The sequence below is a fragment of the Marmota monax genome, unplaced genomic scaffold, assembly GCF_021218885.2.
Source record: "Marmota monax isolate L192 unplaced genomic scaffold, Marmota_monax_Labrador192_F-V1.1 WCK01_AAM20220418_F8-fsc00041, whole genome shotgun sequence".
NCBI lineage: Eukaryota > Metazoa > Chordata > Mammalia > Rodentia > Sciuridae > Marmota > Marmota monax.
In genome coordinates this window covers 15,483,409-15,502,897 of record NW_026695238.1, presented here as the reverse complement: position 1 = coordinate 15,502,897, position 19,489 = coordinate 15,483,409, and the positions used below count along the sequence as shown (strand labels likewise).

General features: G+C 51.2%; 2 protein-coding genes across 23 annotated transcripts in view; one reads left to right on the top strand and one right to left on the bottom strand.

Annotated features, from left to right (window-relative positions):
• The window catches only part of Usp40 (ubiquitin specific peptidase 40), a 72,355-nt gene extending 57,412 nt beyond the window's left edge, over nucleotides 1–14,943 (top strand). For 6 of the 17 annotated variants that reach the window (XR_006850786.2, XR_006850784.2, XR_006850787.1 and 3 more), the window contains 7 exons: nucleotides 1,233–1,351; nucleotides 2,039–2,104; nucleotides 3,110–3,320; nucleotides 3,465–3,560; nucleotides 4,786–4,933; nucleotides 7,809–14,223; nucleotides 14,530–14,943. Coding sequence is in view for 6 of the 17 variants with exons in the window: in XM_058577545.1 (XP_058433528.1) it covers nucleotides 1,233–1,351; nucleotides 2,039–2,104; nucleotides 3,110–3,320; nucleotides 3,465–3,560; nucleotides 4,786–4,933; nucleotides 6,169–6,419 (891 nt within the window). In the remaining 11 variants the exon portion in view is untranslated. Of the gene's footprint in view, nucleotides 1–1,232; nucleotides 1,353–2,038; nucleotides 2,105–3,109; nucleotides 3,321–3,464; nucleotides 3,561–4,785; nucleotides 4,934–6,168; nucleotides 6,532–7,808; nucleotides 14,224–14,529 lie in introns of those variants that run through there. The other 11 variants (XR_006850789.2, XM_046439685.2, XM_046439686.2 and 8 more) reach the window with 11 other exon arrangements.
• Dgkd (diacylglycerol kinase delta) overlaps nucleotides 10,240–19,489 on the bottom strand; it is a 97,786-nt gene continuing 88,536 nt past the window's right edge. For 5 of the 6 annotated variants that reach the window (XM_046439691.1, XM_058577549.1, XM_058577547.1 and 2 more), the window contains 6 exons: nucleotides 18,873–18,984; nucleotides 18,698–18,790; nucleotides 17,857–17,976; nucleotides 14,460–14,577; nucleotides 13,323–13,453; nucleotides 10,240–12,507 (listed from right to left, as the gene is read on the bottom strand). In XM_046439691.1, coding sequence (XP_046295647.1) covers nucleotides 12,418–12,507; nucleotides 13,323–13,453; nucleotides 14,460–14,577; nucleotides 17,857–17,976; nucleotides 18,698–18,790; nucleotides 18,873–18,984 — 664 coding nt within the window. In that variant the 3' untranslated portion in view covers nucleotides 10,240–12,417. The remainder of the gene's footprint in view (nucleotides 12,508–13,322; nucleotides 13,454–14,459; nucleotides 14,578–17,856; nucleotides 17,977–18,697; nucleotides 18,791–18,872; nucleotides 18,985–19,489) is intronic. The other variant, XM_058577548.1, reaches the window with a different exon arrangement.

Sequence of the window (19,489 nt, the reverse complement as noted above, 5' to 3'; positions counted from 1 at the left end):
CCAGCAGGCAGCGGACACCGCGGCCAGACAGCCCCGACTCTGTTTCCGCCTTTGCCCTCGTGGCTTTCACTTATTGACGCTGACAGGCATGCTGTGCTTGTGTTTGAATCTACCCTTAGCAACTCGTGGCTTATGTTCATTTTTATTTTTTAGGGAAACGTGGTTTATTGAAACATCCATAAAGCATTCACTTGACATTGTTTTGTACCGTCGTGAGCCATATGTTAAATGTCGTTAGATACAAGTTGTGTTATCAGTCTCCCATGGGGCAGGTACCAGCTTCTGTGTTAGGATGCTAAACTGGATGTCATGATGTTTTCTTGTGCTTTAATGAGCACAGAGAAGGCGAGTTGTGTCCAAATGGAAAGGCCAAGTGGAGCATAACCCAGAGAGCTGAAGAAGCATCTTGCTGTCATGGACAGATATGAACTTTCTTTTTACTTAAAGGAAAGTACACAGGGCCTCTGTATGCCTAGCAGTGGTTGGTGTGTGGCTCATGTGTGTCCTCAGTGTATGAGATAACATTCTTCCAGAAAGCCAGTCACTACGCCGGTGAGGACAATTGGGAAGATGCTTGTTTTCTTGCATTAGGTTAATGAGTGTTTGGGCCTACTTACTGGAGGCAAGGATTTTGAAGTATTTCAGGATGAGAAGTAACCTGGCTGGGAGTGCACATAGCCGGGAACTGTGCAGCACTCAGAGCGGCTCTGCTCTTGTGAATCACACGTAGAACTCCCTGTGGAGTTTGAAAACATGATTAAAATGCAGCTTTTGGCTCATATGTAGAAACAGGCAACTTACCTATTTCTCCAGCCAATTCAGCAGTGAGAAATATGAAAATTTTTTAGGATTAACTTAAGAGTTAGCTATTCCTGTTATTTTTCCTGGTACTGGGGATTGAACCCAAGGCCTCACTCTATCACTGGCACTACAGTGACATCCCCAGTCCTTCGGGGGATTTTGTTTTCGTTTTGTTTTTAATTTCATTTTGAGGCAAGGTTCTCACTTTATTGCTGAGGCTGACCTCAAACTTGCTGTCCTCCTGCCTCAGCCTCCCGAGTCCCTGGGATTACAGGTGTGCACCACTGCACATGGCTCCTGTGAGTTCTTAAATAGACTTTCTCATTACTTAAGGTGTGCTTTCCCTCCGGTGTCATTGTGTACTGCTTCATTCCGTTTGTTTTAATGAGTGTTTTTAAACCAGTGAAGAAATGTCTTTTTTCTTTGTCTAGGCCAGAGCCTTAACCCCTTCCTCAGAGCTTGCTGTCCCTGCCCCAGCCCTCCTCAGAGCCTGGACAGTGGAGAGCAGGCGCCCTGGCAGGCTCTTACGCACTGACCGGCAGCGGCTCAAGTAGGTGTCTTGCAGGAAGTTTGCTGTGTCTCTCTGCTACCCCTCAGGACTGGGTGGCCAAGGAGCCCCCATGAGGAGACTCTTCCTTTGAGTCAGGTGACAGCATCTGGGAGGCAGATGACACCTCTCACTGTTATTTAACTCTGGGATAACTTCATCTTTCCTCATTAAGTATAAATGTAGCTTTGTGTGTTTCTCCTGTGCTCCAGAGACTGTAACATAAAAAAATTTGAAGTGGAAGTTAGGAGCAAGCTGTCTCTCACTCAAGAAGTGTTTGCTCAGCCTTCTGGAACCTTGAATGAGCAGGTTGGGGGCATGGACAGTAACTGTCATTTGCCTTAGAAAAAGCATTCCTGTGGGATTCTTTTACATCAGTTCTGATTGCGAGCCAAATAGCAAGGGTGTGAGAATCTCAATCTTGGCCAAACAGTGGACCATTTCTCTGGCATCTTCACAGAGCACGATCTCCCTGTTTAGTCGGGAATGACCCAGGTCTCTAAATAATCCCCACAGCAAGTATTCTGAGTTTTCCCCTTTTCCAGAAGTTTGAGCATTCTTACATAAGAAAACAGCCTTTTGCTTAAGGAAAAAGCTTAAAACTAGCAAAAAAAAAAAAAAAAAAAAATCATTGTCTTGAAAAATCAAATGATATTCCCCCCAGTGTTGTTTTGTTCCACTTATTACCAGGGAATATAAACTAGGACGGAGACCCGAGATCTGCCTGGAGCCCCTTCAGGAGGAGGAGCAGCTGGGGTGAGTCCTCCTGCCCAGGTGGAGCCCTGTGCCCGTCTTCTCACCGCTGCTGGCCTCTCAAAACTCCTCAACCTTGACATCCGAGTGGTATTTCCCCACTACCTCTAAGTAGTCTAGCAACTTAAATCAGAGTGTATTCTGGAAATGTGTTAGGAGTTCTGGCGTCTGGAATTGAAACTCAGCCACCATAAAAACAGAGCCCCCCTTGCTCCCAGCTCCTGACCAGCCAGGCCCACTTCTGTTCCTGTCACCCACGCCACCCAGTGTGCTGCCCTGCTCTGGGTTAAAACACCATGTAACGGGACTGCAGTGTTGAGATCACGCCTCGTCTCTCCTCCTAGAACACGTCTCTCTCCCCTTTTTCCCATCCAGTTCTCACCTGTGGCTTTTACCTCGTATCCTGTAACGATGTCTGTGTGTCTAGGTTTTTATCCCTCCCTTTAAATATACTCTTTCTCCTCCCCCTGCCCAGGGACCTTTTCCTGCTGAGCTTTCTCTATCTGGTTCCCTTTCCCCAACTCTGAGCCCTGCATTTGTGCTCCCTGGCTGCCCCTCAGCATCCACATTTATAGTTCCTAATATCAAGTACATAATTGTGTGCCTCAAACTGTCTTTTTTTTTGTAGCTTCCCACTTCTGTCTCTGAACCAGCATTTCCTGGGGGGCTCCATGGCTTGAACCTGTCAGGCTGGCTCCTGTTCCCTTCCCCGCAGGAGTGCAGGTCCTGCCCAGGCCTCAGCTCTACCTCAGCTGCCCCTTTCCCCGCTGCTGCTGCCTCTCCAGGATCTGTGTTGGATGCAGGGCGGTGTCTTTGCTTCTGTTCTTCGTCAGGATTGAAGGAAATCCTGGGGAGAACAAAAGTTTCCTGCCAGCGTTGAGGGTGTAGGGGAGTCTGAAATAAAACCCAGAAGAGTTCTGGGATGCTTTGCCCCCGTGCCCACCCCACACCCTAGCAAGTATTGTGTGCCTGGTTGGTTCTGAACCTGGCATCCTGTTCTCTGTGCAGCCCCCAGGACGTACTGCTGAGGACGCAGATGCGCATCCCTGAGGAGAGGGCCTACGCCCCTGCTGTGGACTTGGTGTGGGACACCGCCCGAGGCTGGACCACCGGCTCCCTGAGGCAGAGAGTGGCTGATTTCTATTCTCTTCCTGTGGAGAAAATTGAAATTGCCAAATACTTCCCTGAAAAATTTGAGTGGCTTCCTATATCTAGCTGGGTAATGCTGTGGGGCTTTCCCAGAGGACTTGGGGCTTCCTGGCCTAGCAGTTAGGGCAACTGCAGTTTCTCACAGTGATGGGCTATTTAGTAAGAATCTGAGGTTGAATTTTATTTTTATTTAAGATGTTTGATTTTCCTATAGAACCAGCAAATTACCAAGAGGAAAAAGAAGAAAAAGCAAGATACTTTGCAAGGGGCACCCTATTACTTGAAAGATGGAGACATTATTGGTGTTAAGGTGGGTTGGTTAAAAGCAAATTGACCACTCTGACAAGACACAAGAATCAAATAACACCATAGAAAAGTTTATCAGATCGTTGAGACACAATGATCCCCATTGAGATCATTTCAGGTAATGGGTAAGAAAGAGAGAGGCAGATGTCTGGTAAGAATAGTGGAACCTTGACCTGAGAACTGTAAGGGACAGTGGAAGGAAATTTAGACCAATTCCACCTGTGACCATAGATGTAAAAATTCTAATAATAAAACACTAGCAAACAAGCCTGGCAAGCGTGTTTTAAAGATATTGCTATGTGATAACAAAATATATTTATCCAAAGAATGCAAGCATGGCAGTGTCGAGAATATACCATGGGATATACATATATATAGTAGCCTTCTCTCCTCTACCTGAGAGCGGGGCTGTCTATCCCATTGACTGAGGTGGTTTTTTGTTTGTTTGTGCCTTTGTTTTATAGGGATTCACCATTTTTTAAAATATATACAACTTTGGAATAGGAATTGTAATCATGCCAGTTTATTGAAAGAGACGATCCTGGTTATGATGTGGTTGTCTCCCAAGGAGGTGCACCAAGCAGCAGCCATCCCTTCCCAAAGTCACTGAGGCTAACACCCCAAGAGTCACGCTTTGAAATGTGACCACTCAGGTGGGGAAGCCCTTAACACCAGACTAGGGCCAGGCCAAGGAACTGCCCTTTCCTGCCCTGTGGCCTGGAGGCCTGCATTGTGGTTGAACTCCGAGGCAGGTAGCAGGAGGTCAGGGTTTACCACAAAAAGGATTCACAGGTAAAACTGAGGCTGAGTGGAGGGAACAGGAGAAGGAAGCTCTGTCACTCATCCTGCAGCAAAGGAGCCCTGAGGGAAATGCCAAGGTCGAAGCTCACACTTCAGCTATAGAAACACATTGATTTAAAAAAGTAACAGAATTTATAAAACAAACAGCTGTTCCCAGCACAGCAGATTGGAGACCTGCTGGTCAACGTGCATGGTTTCCACCTGGGTCCCCATAAAGCCCCTTTTGTTTGGCTCAGTCCCAGTGGGAGCATTCGTAGTGGAAGGCAAAGGTCAATGGCTAGAATTAATTTCCCTTGTGAAGCCCCCACAACTTGCTCTCATAAAACACTAGAACATTTTACATCCCTAATAATCTGGTTTATATTAATCTGAATATTTCCTTTTGTCATTTTAGGTGATTTTTTTAAACATATCTCTTTAAAATATAGGCTAAACGGATGTGGAGACGTTGCTCACTAGCTGTTTTACTCTTGAAATGTAGAACCTTCTGGTCGATGACAGTGACGACTTCAGCACAGCCAGAGACGATGCTGAGAAAGAGAAGCAGGAGCTGCTACCTCGGGGGAAGAGGGACAGGTAACTGGGGCCTCACACTCACCACGGCCTCCCCAGGCCCCTGGCTTCTTACTTCTGTTTGGAAAGTCTGGTGAGGACTTGTGCTGTGACACAAACCACTCTGCCACCCACCTTTTCATGCCTCCTGCAGATGGCTTCCTTATGGCGCTTCTTGTGGAGCGTGTGAAGTCCCTGGATAGCAGGAGTCATGGGGAGGCCTCCCACCTGCGCCCAGTTTGCACTCTCTTCCCTCCTCTCCTCTCCTGCCACCTTGCCCCGTTTCCTGGGTCTTTTTGCTCATATATACCCTCAGGTCCCCACCACCTAAAATTCCAAGACTCCTGAGCTGGTGTGCCAAGTCCCACCCTGCCACCTCCACCCTGCTGCTCCTGGCTACCTCAGCCTCACCATCTTCTCCAACTCTCTTAAAGGTTCCCAAAAGCCTGGCTGCTCTGCAGTGGCTACTCTACGTCCTCATCTTACTTCTCTGCACTGCTCAGTGCCTGTACCCTCCCCTAGTGTGCAGTGCCCCTTCCCACCGCCAGGGCCTCCTTCCCTCCACCTGTCCCATGCACACTGGCTTCCTGCATGTCCTTTCCCCACATGGCCTGCTGGACTCACTTCCACCTTGGGTGCTTGCTCTGCCACACTCTGAGTCTTCCCAGAGTCCAGCCCCCTTCTGTCCTCCAGGCCACACATACCCACCAGAATCTACTGGAGCACTTCACAGGCCTGCAACTGAATTCCTGAAGCTAGGTTCACTCTGCACGATCCTGCATTCCCAGCTTCCTGCTTCCTGTCTCAGTGAGGCTCACTCTGTCCACACTCTCCACTGCTTCTGCCTCAGATCTACCTGCCCAGTCTGGCCCCTGCTCATCTCCTAATTTTCACCTCTTCCCACCCTCCACACCTTGGGCAGCAGCATGCCTGACACATGCCTGCAGTGAGCGTGCTTTGCCCTCTGCTGTGGGACATCAGGCTGGAGGGGGCAGAGGCTCAGGCCAGGCAGGTCCATGTGGCTCAGAGTCTAGATATCGGTGTGGCTGGAGGGACTGAAGCAGGGAGTCCATAGTTCTGAGCAGCTGCTGGGCTGCTCTGTGTTGGATGAGTCATGGGGGAAAGAAGCAGGAGAACTCTTGAGGCAACTGTCACACTCGACATATGACGGTCACGTGTCGGGCAGTGAGGATGGAAGGATCTAGAATTCGAGCTCTCTAAGCAGGACGTTTCCTTCTCATTCTCTGCTGTATCCCCAGTACCTAGAACAGTGGTCAGAGCGTTGCAAGAAGTTTGTTCTGCAGGTGGGTGTGAACTTCCAGGCCCAGAGAGCTGTCTGTGCTGCAGTGTGCCAGGACACGGTGCTCTGCTTCCCTTCCCCAGTCCTTCCAGCATCGGCTGCCTCCAGGGAAGTCATCCATGTCTCCTTGAACCGCGGGCACCATCCTTCCTGCTCTTCCTCTTGCAGACGGTTCCTGGCAGCACTTTTTGCAAACAAAAGTTTGTGTAGCTGTCACCAAGAGTCTAACCTGCTGAGCCTAACCTGTCCTAGTCACATGGTATCAGAACAGTTGTGTCCTCAGAGCCACCACTCATGCCCTCCTCCATCCCAGCATTGTTGGGTATGTGGTGACCACGCTGATTATTATTTTCATTTTATTTTTGGAGAGTTAATAGTCACATGCTGCCAAATGCAAACACAATGAAGTGCCTGCACCTGTCTCCCCAGACAGTCCCCCCCCCCCCCAGGGACCAGTCACATGCACAGCCTTTGAGAGCACATGCTCTTCCTTCTTCCTTGACATGGGAATTTCCTGGTGCACTTGCTGCCCCTGGCACACGCTGGGAGTGTGGCATGCTGCTGCAGTGTGCAAGTGGACCCTCATTTAGGAAATGACACCCAACTCGCAGACTGCAGATGTGGGCCCATCTAGGGCTTGTTCTGTGAGTAGAGGGACTGGGTCAAAGGGTAAGGCTGTTGACAATCTTGGAAACATACTTGCAAATACATGAAGAGCTGATAGGCCAGCGCCCGGGAGGTCTGAGCAGACAGTTCGCAGAAAGGAAGCGTAGCCGCCTGCCAGCGCGGTACACTCACTCACTGATGAGAGACCACTCAGGTTGCCACACACCCCAGCACTGCTGCAGAGGGAAGCGCAGGGCTGGCGGCCTAGCAGGCATGCAGTGCCTGGGACAGTGTCCCCTGCTTGCGGGTATGGGTTCAGAAGGACCCTGGGAAACAAGGCAGCTCCTACACTGTTGAAGCACAGGCCCACCAGACATGGACCCAGGATACACGGCAGCTTGATTCACTATGGCCAGGTCCCAGGCATGGTCCAGATGCACAGCAGGGGACAGATCTGAGTCATGAGTGTCCACAAACACATGCGTGCGCACACAAGCCACACAGACATCAGATTGAGCAAAAGAAGCCAGACACAGAGCACCCAGGTTACTCCTGGGGGTGGGAGGTCACAGCAAGAACTAATCTGGGAGTCAGAGTGGCAGCGCTCTCAGGGCTGGCAGAAGCTGCCTCACATCCCACAGGTGTGAGCGTTTGTGAGGACAGGTGGAGCTGTGTGTGAAGTGCGTGCACCATGCATGTTAGAGTTGAGTTTAATGTGAAAAAAAGTAGGTGCTGCTAGTAGGCTGGAAGAGACCCAGAGTCTGGCAGGCTGGGTGGCCAGGGTACGGCAACCGTTGTCCCCTTCATGGGGTTGGCGGGAAGGTAAACTGGAGTCCTCTGGGGGGCAATCTGGAAATACCAGTCCATGCTGCAGACATGTCCCTGTCGGCCTGATCTAACCTGACCCTTGATATTGGGAGGTATGTTGGCGTCACCCTAGACCCTTCTGCACGAGGACCACAACCGAGTCATGATGGCTTCTGTCTCCCACAGCCAAGAAGTCCTTTGTGCACAGAGCAGTGATGTCTCCAGTGCAGGGACACCTGCCCGGCCCCGAGGACCAGAAGCTTCTCTGTCTATTCACGTTGGGAGCTTCAGATAGCGCTTGCAACAGGATGTGTCCCAGCACAGTGCCCAGGCTCTGCACAAGGCCAGCTAACCATCAGTGCCTTAGAAGCAGGAGAGTGGTTTGTGGGCAACGAGTTGGCTGCATCCTTGGATCTCAGATCCTCGTCTTCACCTGCCAACAGAGGGACAGCTTTTCTCAGGCTGGGCAAACGTACTCCATAGCTCAGCTCCGCAACATACCTTGGCCCATGGGAGCCAGCACAGACCCAGGTACTGTGCAGGAGCCACGCAGGTGTTGACCTCACGCCACACCTGACCCCAGTGGCCATTTTTCCAGGAAGCTTACCACTTGTGCATTAACCACAGGTATGGACAGGTGGCTTATTGCTCAACTCAAGATAAACTTGTGTAAGATCCACACCTGTATAGTTGCTTCCACTTTAACCTGCATTGAAGTGGGTTCTGATGGTCTGTCCCATGCTGCAGGGGGCGCTGTGCTTGTTTATATCAGAAGGAAAGGGTAACCTGTGCCTCCCAATCTCCGCCCCCCACACGGTTCTCTCAGGTGACACGTTTCTTGTCAGAGCTGTGGCTCTGACACACAAAGCACACCGCCACAGAGAAGAAAGCCTCAGGTAAGGCCCACCTTGGGGTCTGAGGTCAGAATACTCTTGCTGCTGCCCGCAGCTCCTTGGCCTCTCCCTCTGGAAGGCTGGTATGAGGCAGGACCAGGGGACAAGGCCCCACAGTTGTGGGTTCCCAGATGTCTTGGGCAGGCTCAGTTGACACTGAGTAGCCTCAGTTGATTAAAGCAGACGGGGGGAAAATGTAAAATTTTTCCCCTTAATTCAACACAGGTAACTATTCAATTTAAATTAAATTTAAATAGCATTTGAGAGCTAGCACTGCATTAGAGTTGACCGATCTAGGGTGCTGGACTGGCAACATCTCCAGCACATTCCTGAGTTGTCATGTACATGCTCCCCCTAGTGGTCACTTGTATTTCAGTTCCCCATCAGCCCTCACTGCCTAACACTAACACAGAGCTGAGGGCCGAGATGGGGAGGCGCTGACCATGCAGCTTGGCACTTAGGCTGCAGCCCTGGCTGAAGGCTGTCCTGCTGTGGCTGCTACCTTCTCAGCCCTGGATACTCCGCAGGTAGCCCTGCTTCCCCCTTCCCAATCCCCCCAACACCAGGTGTCTTCAGTCTTTGTAGAAGCACTTGGGCTCAGACCAACAAGCCAGGGGGTTGTGCAACATGGAAGTCAAGGCCCAGTCCTCTAGACACGCCCCGAGGGGTGCGATGATGTGTGTGAACTAGGCCTCAGTCCTGTGGCTCCTGCCCAGGCCTGCTGTCAGCTGCTGTGTCGGCTACTGAGGGCATTTTCCCAGCGTGCCTTCATCCCATCTTAATATTAATGTAATAGCTGAAACATTCTGCTTTGAGGAGCCAGAGGCCTTCCCAAACCTCTGAAATATTCTCAGTGCTGGCCAGCAGGGGGCGCCCACCTGGGTGCTTGCTGGGTTTTGTTTTTGTTTTCCAACTGGGCATGGGGAGAAAGCTAAGATTTTAAGGAAAAAAATAAGCCATTTTTAAAGTTGTAGTCTTCCATTTCCTTTATACACATCTGCTTCGTGTTCTACTTGCTTGAGATAGGCTGTAAAGGCCTTCTTTCCCAGGTCCACGTCAAATGCTAAATAAACATGGCTTGCATTTAGAAGTAGCGTGCCAGTGCGGCTTTGGAAATCAAACAAGTATGTTTGGGTTTTAAATGAATCCAGATTCATGGGAAAACTGTAGTGGAAGAAACTGGATGTCTTCTGGTCCTCCTCTTTGTCAGGGTAGGGCTGGCGGAGGAGTGGAGCCGCAGGAAACGTGTTTGTTCAACTGCGACGTTCTGGCAACAGGAATGGGGCAGGGCAGGGGCAAAAGTTACTAATAATCCAAAATTGTGGTTTCACTGACACTGGTTTCCCTTGGGAACAGACTCGACAGCAAGGGACCCGTGATGACGGCACCTTCACCTATCTGGACAGGGCACTAGCAGCCCCTCAACTAACTCCTCCCACATTTGAAGCATGGCCCTGGTGGGGTTTAAAACACAGCATGTGGCACTGCGCCTGTCCTCTTTAGGGAGGCACCACAGGGCTGAGCGCCTTGGCCCAACCCAACTTCCCACCCCCCAGGCTCAGTTTTTTAACCCGGAGACCGGACCCCACGGTGGCTTTCCGTTTTGCTTTTCAGCACCCAAAATTCATTCAGCCCATATTTAGAGCAGCTGAAAAAAATCTGAATTCAGTTTGGCAACCAGTATTTTAGTCAATGCACAGGAAAGTTGATAAGGACTCGGGCCATGACGATCAAAACAGGCTGGTTTATTTATACACAGAACAAAGTATTTACAGCTCTGCTGGGCTATGTACATAACAATACAAGAGGCGGCTGCTTTCTGGTGGCCACTATATAAATTAAGATTATAAATAGAAGGGTGAGCCCCAACCGGGCACAAGGCCTCTTCCCCAAGACCTAAGCAGCCCCTCCCTTCCCTACATTCTTTGCCCTGGGACTCTGAGCAGCTGACCCAAGAAAGGCAGAACAGGAGGACCATGGCCTCGGCCCCAGGCGTGTGGCACAGGCCATCAGTGCTCCTCATAGGCCCTTCTCTGCCGACTCTGAGAACTATGGTGCATTTCTGTGTGACCAGTGTTGTAGTCACTGACAACACCAACTGTAACACCCCCAGCCCAAACCCAGTGCTTCCCCCAGAGGAAGACTGAGGACTTGAGATGGCCCCAGTGCAACTGTCGGCTGCTTCTTGTGTCCCCTTCTAGCTTAAGGTCCAGTCTGACCCAGGGCTTGTAGTACCACGGGCACAGGATTGTCACCTCCACGGCTATCCTTTCCCACTTGGAAATCAAGTGTCTCCCAGGGCTGGATGACTACTGTCTCCACCAACACTACCTCAGGCAGGCGGCAAAGTCCATGCTCGGTCTCCACCCAGGCACCCACGCCACTGGAATTGGGCCTGAGAAAGGCCCAATGGTAGACACGCTGACTCCACACTCGACTGGAGCCCGGCCCCCAGCAGGACCACTGTGGGGAGTGTTCGCAGGGCAGAGCACACAAGACCCTGCAGACCCTGGACAGTCCACACACCGCTCAGCAGGTACCTCTGAAGTGCCCCGAGCAGCTCCCCACCCAGCCTCCCCACATTAGATGGGGTGACCCCACTAAAGGGCCGGGCGGTGCATGGAGACACTCATACACTGCCTTCTCTCAGGTGTACAGCTGCAGCCTGGCACCTTCCTCAGGAGGGGGCTGTTACAATGTTACAAGACCTTTCCGGGTGGCATTACAAGCCCCCAGGGCAGCTTCCTAACAACCAACTTCAAAAAGGAAAGAAAGGGCTGAGTCGGTGGCAGTGAGGACCAAGGGCAAAGGACTCAGCCCTGCCCTGGGGCTGGAGCTAGATCCCTGAACAGAGGCAGGGCAGGAGTCCTGGGCCAGAGTCATCCAGCCCAGGGAACCACTTGATTTGGCCCAGAGTCTGCAGACAACCTTCAGGGACACCAGGTCTGGTAGCAGGAGACTAGATGCTAGCCCATGGCCCGAGAATCTGGGCCTCCTGATAGGAAGAAGGACCCAGCCCACCCAGGGACGTGCTCCTGGAAACCCATACACTCTCCCACAGAACAGACAGCTTCCCCAGACCTGGGAAGCTTCTCCTCCCCAGAAGTACTGAGCTAACCCCAACCCACACACCCTTGTGGCTCCAAGCAGGACTCCTGAGGTCCATGGTATCCTGTAGAAAGGAGGGATGTCCACGCCCACAGCCTAAGAGAGGATGCAGAGGAGGACCGCAGGCCTGCAGTGAATGAGGAAGGCCTGAGAGCTGAGGAACAGAACCACGCGCTGCCTTGGCTGGACGAGAACTTTGCTCCCCTCCTCTTTAGAGCAGGTTAAAGCAAACAGAACTCAAAACAAGTCCGTTCACTTTCAAGACCAGCAGAGTACACAGCCTTTGTTAGAAACAAAAACCTTCTGAATGAACAGGGCAGTAGCAGTGGGCTGCCTCGTGGGGCTGCTGGGAAGAGCCACAGGGTGGCTGTCAGGCACAAAGAATGTTCTGGCAGGGGCCCACCACGCACTGAGCCCAAACCATGCTTCTGAGAGCCAGCAGGGGCAGAGATGGTGCCACCAATGTGGCCAACAAAGCACACGCAGAGGGGCCCACAGGGTAACCCAGGCTCAGGGCCTAGGCAAGTTTCTGCAGAAGCGTCTGGTACCCAGAGTCCCTGTGGCCCACGACAGGTCAGTGAGAGCCGAGACTGGGCAGGACTCTGAGCTGGGAAAGGTGGTGTTTCAAAGGTAGCTGTGTTGGTATGTTCAGGACTCCTGGAGCTGTTATGGACGGGAGTCAAGAGCGGCTTCCTGTCACTAACAAAGGGAGTAGCACCATGAGAGGCCAGGGGCAGTCCTCCCTGGGCCTCAGTCGCGGGAGGAGCGGAGGATGCAGGCCGAGAAGACAGAGGCTAGGCCTCGGTGGCAGGGGAGCCCCGGCTCAGTTCCTTGATTCCACACAGGATCCTCTTCATGTGTCCCACTTTGGTTACGCCAAGGTCCTGCAACAGAGAGGACAGCCACCATGGATGCCAGGAAGGGGGCCCAGACCAAAGGGCTCTACAGATGGGTCTGCACAGCGGACCCTTCCCACTCTGCTTCTTGAGCACAGATGAGGGTAAGAGAGACAACAACAGTGGAACAGACAGAAATGGCACAAATCACGATCGCAGGGACACCTAGCACACCGTTCCTGTGTCCTCCAAGTCACTGACGCCGTCAAGAAGGATCCAACAAGACAAAAAAACAAAACACAGGCCTAGGAGCAAGTGGATGGCAGGTGGCCTCAGGAGAGGCACTGCTAAGAGGGGCGGTGGCCTTTTGCCTTCTCAGGACTTGGCCAGTAACAATGCCCAGAAGACAGGCTACACGGGCTGACTCTACAAGTCAAGGGCAGTGGGTGCAGACCCAGGGGCACATGCACGAGGCGAGCTGCCTCAGCACCTGCCCAGGAGCAGCACAAAGAAGTCACATTATGTGACAGGGCTCCAGAAATCCTTCCACTCACAACTTAACCACAGAGGACCCCACACACCACTAGGCACCGGAGCTCTTCTGCTAAGTGTGGGAGCCTGGGGCTGGACCCTCTGGGGCTTCTGAGGTCACACAGCCCCTTGTCAATATGGCCAAGCAAATCAAGACTCCCCCCAGTGTCTGCTCCTAGCTTCTCCTGGCTGTGGCAGGTGCAGCCATCACTGCCAAGAACCGTGCAAAACTTCAGGATGCTAGGACCTGGCCAGGAGCGGGTAGAGGACGGAGCTGAGAGGGGCTACCAGGAAGCCCCATGCAGGTTCCAAGAAAAAGCCTGTGAAAGTACCTTGAGGTCCCTCCGCTCCAGGTGCAGGAGCTCAGAGCCCCGGATGTCGTGCCGCGTGAAGATGTCCTTATACTCACAGAGACTGAGGTGCTCCAGCCAGGCAGCCACCTCCTCTGTCCCCCAGAGGTGAACTGTCGAGACGGAAAAGCACGAGTGCAGTGAGTGCCCAGAGCCCAGCGCACGGACAGCCAGCGCCCGAGATGCCCCGGCAGTGGCGCCCACCACCCAGCCACAGGCAAGCACCCTCCCGTAGTGCAGTGCAGAAGAGACAGGAGCCACTCGCTCGGGTGTGAGCAGCAGGAGTGCTGGCGTCTGTTCCTGCCAGGTGGCCACTCCCATGTCCCAGGAGAGATCAGACACCACCCAGTCCTGGGGGGAACACCTTTGTGTGGCCAAAAGCCAGTGTTGGCTCTCACGGCTGGACCATAGCAGGAAGGGAGAGAGGCAGTTAGACTTTCCAGACTCAGCCGCCATCATGAACAGAAACCCAATTTCTGGTCAAACATGCAAAGAACAACAATCAAAAGAGCTGCCCTGAATGGTGGCAAACGCGCCCAACAGAGTCCAGGTCGGGGCCCGCACAGCACCCAGAGGGCTACACACAGCTCAGTGCTCAGCCAGCCCTTCGGACAGAGATTGTAAACCCCAATTTACTGACCCTGAGGAAAAATGTCCTTTTGGATCATTTTCTATTGATTTCATCACCCACGATCACTGGTGGCCTGGGGTTCCTGGCTTAAAGACCTTGATCAACGAATCAATCAAACAGGAATCAGCAGCTTTTCACAAGGAGCAGGCAGAGGACCCCAGCACAGTCTGAGTCCAGAGTTTTATGTCTCCAAGTCTGTCTTGTCACCTCTGCTGTCCTCCCTACCTCAAAGCCCCAACTCAAGGCATACAGGTCAGTGTCTCATCACCCTGGGTCTCCATGGGGGAGCAGGGCATGACAAAAGTACCCAGCCTAGACAGGGAAAGCAAGCAGGGGGAGGTGCTGCAGCTGAGACAGACCTGTGCAGTCACGTGACTGGAAGTCACAGCAAAGGGACCACAGGGAACGGCCTCGCAGCCGGGGGAGAAAAGCAGAGGCCAGGACCGCTGGCATGGACAGACAGAAACACGCAGGAGAAAGGCAGGTACCCGGGGCTCCCAGGCTACTGTAAGCTTCTTTGTTCTTGTTGTTTTTCTCCTTTTTAAATTTGGTCACCAGGCGGAATTTACCACTGCGGCTGCGTTTGGAAAGATCCAACATCACATTCTGTTGGGGAGAAGGAGAAACACTGGGCGTCAGACCCTACCTTATCGAGGCCTCGGTCATGCCCTACAGAGGCGGGGTGGAGGGAGGGAGGGGTAGGAAGAGACACCTCCTCCTTTCTTTTGGTTTTATTCCCTAACTTGTCCTTGTATGTACTACTGATCTTCATGTCTTTTAAACGTTTTAAGTGGTCATTGTCATATCATCTATTTTTACATTCTACTTTTTTTAACTTTTATAACATTGGCATTCTTCTCGTGACTGAAAGCATTTTTGTAAATATTAACTACCCCTACATGCCACTATATGAAGATGATTAAAACAGACCGTTCAGCCAGTCTTCTCGTGTTGGATCACGAGGTTTGATGACCAGTGTTGTACGCTGCCTTTCTAGATGAGGCTTTTCCTGCGTCCTGCCTCCTTTCCTGGGGATGCACTACCTACGCTGGAACAGCTGGGGATGGGGGACAGAGCCACAAAGAAATGGGGTCCTTGTCTTGCAGTCAGCAACAGCCACTCCTCCACAGGATGTCCCCAGGGACACAAGGAGGCAAAGGTACTCGTTCTGTGACATGCTGTTTATAAGAGAGACGCCATAAATAAAGCTTGAAAGTATAAGCATGGGAGAGAATATACCAAGCAAGTAGACTTGAAGATTAAAAGGCTCGTTACATAATGACAAAACCTATGTGTACCTAATACCATAGGCTCAAAATAAATACTGTAAACATGTACAGAATCAGAAAATTTGAGAGACATCTGTAATTCTGGTCACAGTTATATAGTAATTGATAAATCAAGAAAAAAATTACAGCCAGGCGCAGTGGCACACAACTGTAATCCCAGTAACTCAGGAGACCAAGGCAAGAGGCTCGCAAGTTCAAGGCTAGCCTCAGCAACTTAGCAAGACCTTGTCTCAAAATTAAAAATAAAAAGGGCTGGGATGTAAGCTCAAAGTAGAGCACCCCTGGATTCAACCTCCAGTACCAAAATGTATGTGTGTGTGTAGGGTATGTGTGTGTGTAGAAAAACTGTCAGAAGGGACTTGACAATGTAAACAACACAACGGCACACAAGGCTCATTTACAAAACCAAACACCTTCTGGACCACTGAGCAAGTCGCAGTAAATTTCAACAGAATGTGTCTCCAAGCACAGTGAAATTACACTAGGAATTGACAACAAGAACACAATTAGAAAAATCCCATACACTGGAAAATAGAAAACATACTTCTAAAGAACTCATTTAGATGCTTATTTAGCACATTTTATGACTACTATAACCATAAGTAGCATTAAGTCCATAACTACATAGTTATTTTCCAGTATAAAGTGGCCCTCGTCTGTTGTCTTAGATACATAATTCTATTTTAGCATTGATACACACAGTCCCCAACTTAAAATCATGAGACTTACAATGGTGCACAGAGGTACCCCACCACCATTCCATTCTCACATTCGGGAATGATTTCATGAGATAGCATACTGAACCATAAAACAGACTTCATGGGAAGCAATTTCACCAACTGCAATTTTCTGAGCATATTTACGGCAGGTGAAGCTGAGCTCCAATGTCTGACAGGGCAGGTGTATTCAATGCATTTTCAACCTACCATCTTTTCAACAATGAGTTTATTGAGAACATAACCCCCTGTAGATCAGGAACATGTGTACTGTTATTCTGGATGTTTTTACTATGCCTTCTTGAAATTGTTTCATTTTCATCTGTCATAAGTTGTTTTTTTTGTTTTGTTTTGTTTTTTTAGATTGGGGGTACAGGAAAGAAAACAGGGCCATGAACAACAATATATGGCCAGGTTTCTTTTGAACACAATCTGAGGATAATCTGCTTTGAGGAGAAAGACCTATCATTTTTCTCTTCTTATTTCTGTGCTATTAGCTACATCCTTGCTAGTCCCTTATTTTCTTGTACAATTTAAGAGTGTAATCTATTTCTGTCTTGTGTTTTGTTGGAACCAGGGATTGAACTCAGGGGTGCTTAACCACTAAGCCACATCCTCAGCCCTTCTTATACTTTATTTTGAGACAGGGTCTTGCTAAATTGTTCAGAACCTCACTTAGTTGCTGAGACTGGCTTTGAACTTATGATCCTCCTGCCTCAGCCTCCTGAGCCACTGGGATTACAGGCATACACCACTGTGCCCAGCTTCTGTCTTGTGTTTATCCAATAAGACATAAATCTATTAATTTAATCTATTATTATTCTATTAAAACTACCTTTAAGTTTTTTAAAACATGACTGACTACATTTCTCTATTACCAAAGGCATGAATATTGTTTTTGACTTTTTTCCATCTTAGGAAGAGGAATTTAATGTGCTTCCAGACCCTATCCATATCCTTTCCCGGCCCCTCCTCACCATCCACTTTGTTGGCTTTGATCATTTATAGGACCACTGTTGAATATTCTACATAATCATCTTAGTAATTTTAAGTGAAAATCTGTATCACATTTACAATGAACTATTTAATCAATTTTGATGAGCTTGTTTTTTCCTTTTATACCAAAATATCTCCAGTCTTAAGTTGCTGGGTTTTGCAAATTGCCTGACTGCCTCCGTGTCCCACAAAAGGTCTGCATGTGCTGACCAACACCTGAGGGTCTGAGAGGAGTGCTGACCGCTGCTGCCCGCCCCTGCCACTGCTGCCAACAGGCCCCAACAGAAGCATCTGACACAGGGGTCTGAGTGCGAGCCTACTAGTTAGGGTCCCATCTACCCCAGCTATTAAACCTGCAGCCAGCTGGGTGTGCACAGAAGAAAAGTGTGAGTGGGGAGTGAAGATATCAACGTGTCCCTATCAACAGTGAAATTCCATGAAGCTGCCATAGTTTTTCTTTCTTCCTCCCCACCCCCCACCCCCAGTGCTGGGGAAAGAACCCAGGACCTTACACATGCCAGACAAGTGCTCAACACTGGGCCACATCACCAGCCAAAGCTGCCATTTATCCAATGGATGTGTCTCCACACGAGCAAACTGGGGCTGGGCTCTGCCTTCTTCCTACTTACCGCCCAATCAGTCCTGCAGCTGTTTTAGAGAACAGTGTGTGCCCAGTGGTCAAGGGGTCTCTCAACCCCAGCCCCAGCCCATTCCTAGGCACACAATCTCTCCCTGCCAGGAAAGACGTCTTAAAAAGAAGTCTCGAGGATGCTACCAGTGGCTGGAGATCCAGGCAATCCCAATCCCAAAGCTGAAGGGTCCATTGAATGCTGGCAAGTGCTACATGTCCAAGGGGCACCACACCAAAGCCTCAGACCACATACCTCTTCATCACCAGGCTCTGTGGGCTGGCAGAGCCAGGGCGTATCTGCCAGCTTCCTAAGCTGCCGGTCCATCTCGGCGAGAGCAGCACCCAGCCGCTCCTTCTGAGGAGGGTCCAATTGCTGCTCCAGTAGGAGAAAGAGAAACACAGCTGCTGGCCACAGCGAGACACCAGGGCCAGCAAAGCCCAGGCAGCCGAGGCGCTCAGACTGCTTACGCTTTCCAGAAATGAAGCCCCAGGCGTGGGGACAACCCCAGGACCCCCTTCCTAAGCAGTGTCTGTGGAGGTGAGAGGCGGACTCTGCTCTGGTGATAGGAAGCCACATGCCCTACGTGGGCTGGCATCTGACCTGTTCAGGCTCCCTGTCTCCTTTCCACCTATGCCAACTGCAGAAATGCTGGGAGCAACTAGACAGCAGCATGACACACAGGGGCAGCACAAGGTCCAGGTACAGAGTGGACTGTGACACTAGCCTGGGAGTCCCAGCAAGTCCTTCCCACATCCTCCTTTTACTCCAAGGAGGCTGGCCGGCCCCCATTCTAGCTTCTGCATGGGGCTCCCCCAGGGCTGGTTGGGGCAGGCGACAGCCCAGCAGGTCTGCTCCTTGAGAAGGGAGGGTTCAGTGCCCACAGGGCCTAAGGGAGAAGCACATTACCTACCACCAGGCGCTGCCACAGGCCCTCTGCCATGCTGAAGATGACCTGGTTGAGGTGCTGCCAGGGTCCAGGTGCTGACCTCAGAGGCCCCTTCCTTAAGGCTGAGAGCCCTCAGTGCCCAATGCCCTGGAGATAACAGTTACCTCCCATAGAGCTAGAGCCCTGCTGCCCCCCGTGTCAGCTCACCAGGGCCATCTTCCCAGACAGCAGCAGCTCCGTCTCGCTGCGCAGAGCCCTGATGTTATTCACCATCTCCAGGACAAAGCTGCAGTTCAGCCCCTGAGAGGAACCAGAATGCACATCCATGTAGAAGGCCACGGGCTATGGAAGTCACAAAGGCCAGACCTGGGGAGACCAGTACCTCCGCAGCCCTAGGCTTGCCATACACTCGGTCCATGGCCTTGGAGCTAGCGTTGACGGCATGAGCGAGCTCCTGCTCCACATCCCGGTGGCACTGGGCTACTTCCCGGATGCTAGAGAGGAAGAGAAACACAGCTTGCTTCAGGCCAAGGGCAGGACGGCCCTTTGCACACTGGTATGAACATAGTCCAGGACACCAAGACAGCAGAATGCAGGCCCAGTGCAGCAGGCCAGTGGGGACTGCGGCTCAGCTATGCTACCACACACAGGTACAGCCACTGGCCCAGGAAGACCTTGCCAGCTGCCTCCTGATCAACAGCCGACAGCGGACAGTTTAAAAAGGACACCTGACATCCAGAGCCCAGCTTTTCCAGTGAGGAAAACGCACAAAATGAGGCTCAGACCTTGAAAACAGCAAGCAGACAGCAGGCCAGCATGCAAAGCCACATAGGAAGACCCCAGCAGGGCCACAAATGGGCCAGAGGTGCAGACGCTGCAGGAACCAGAGCTCCTCGAAGGCCCAATCCTGGCCTGATGACTGGCTGAGCTTGTAAACCCAGAGTGGAGCCCTCCAAGGGGAGACAGTGAAGGCACAGCCAGGGCACCTCTGGGAAGCTG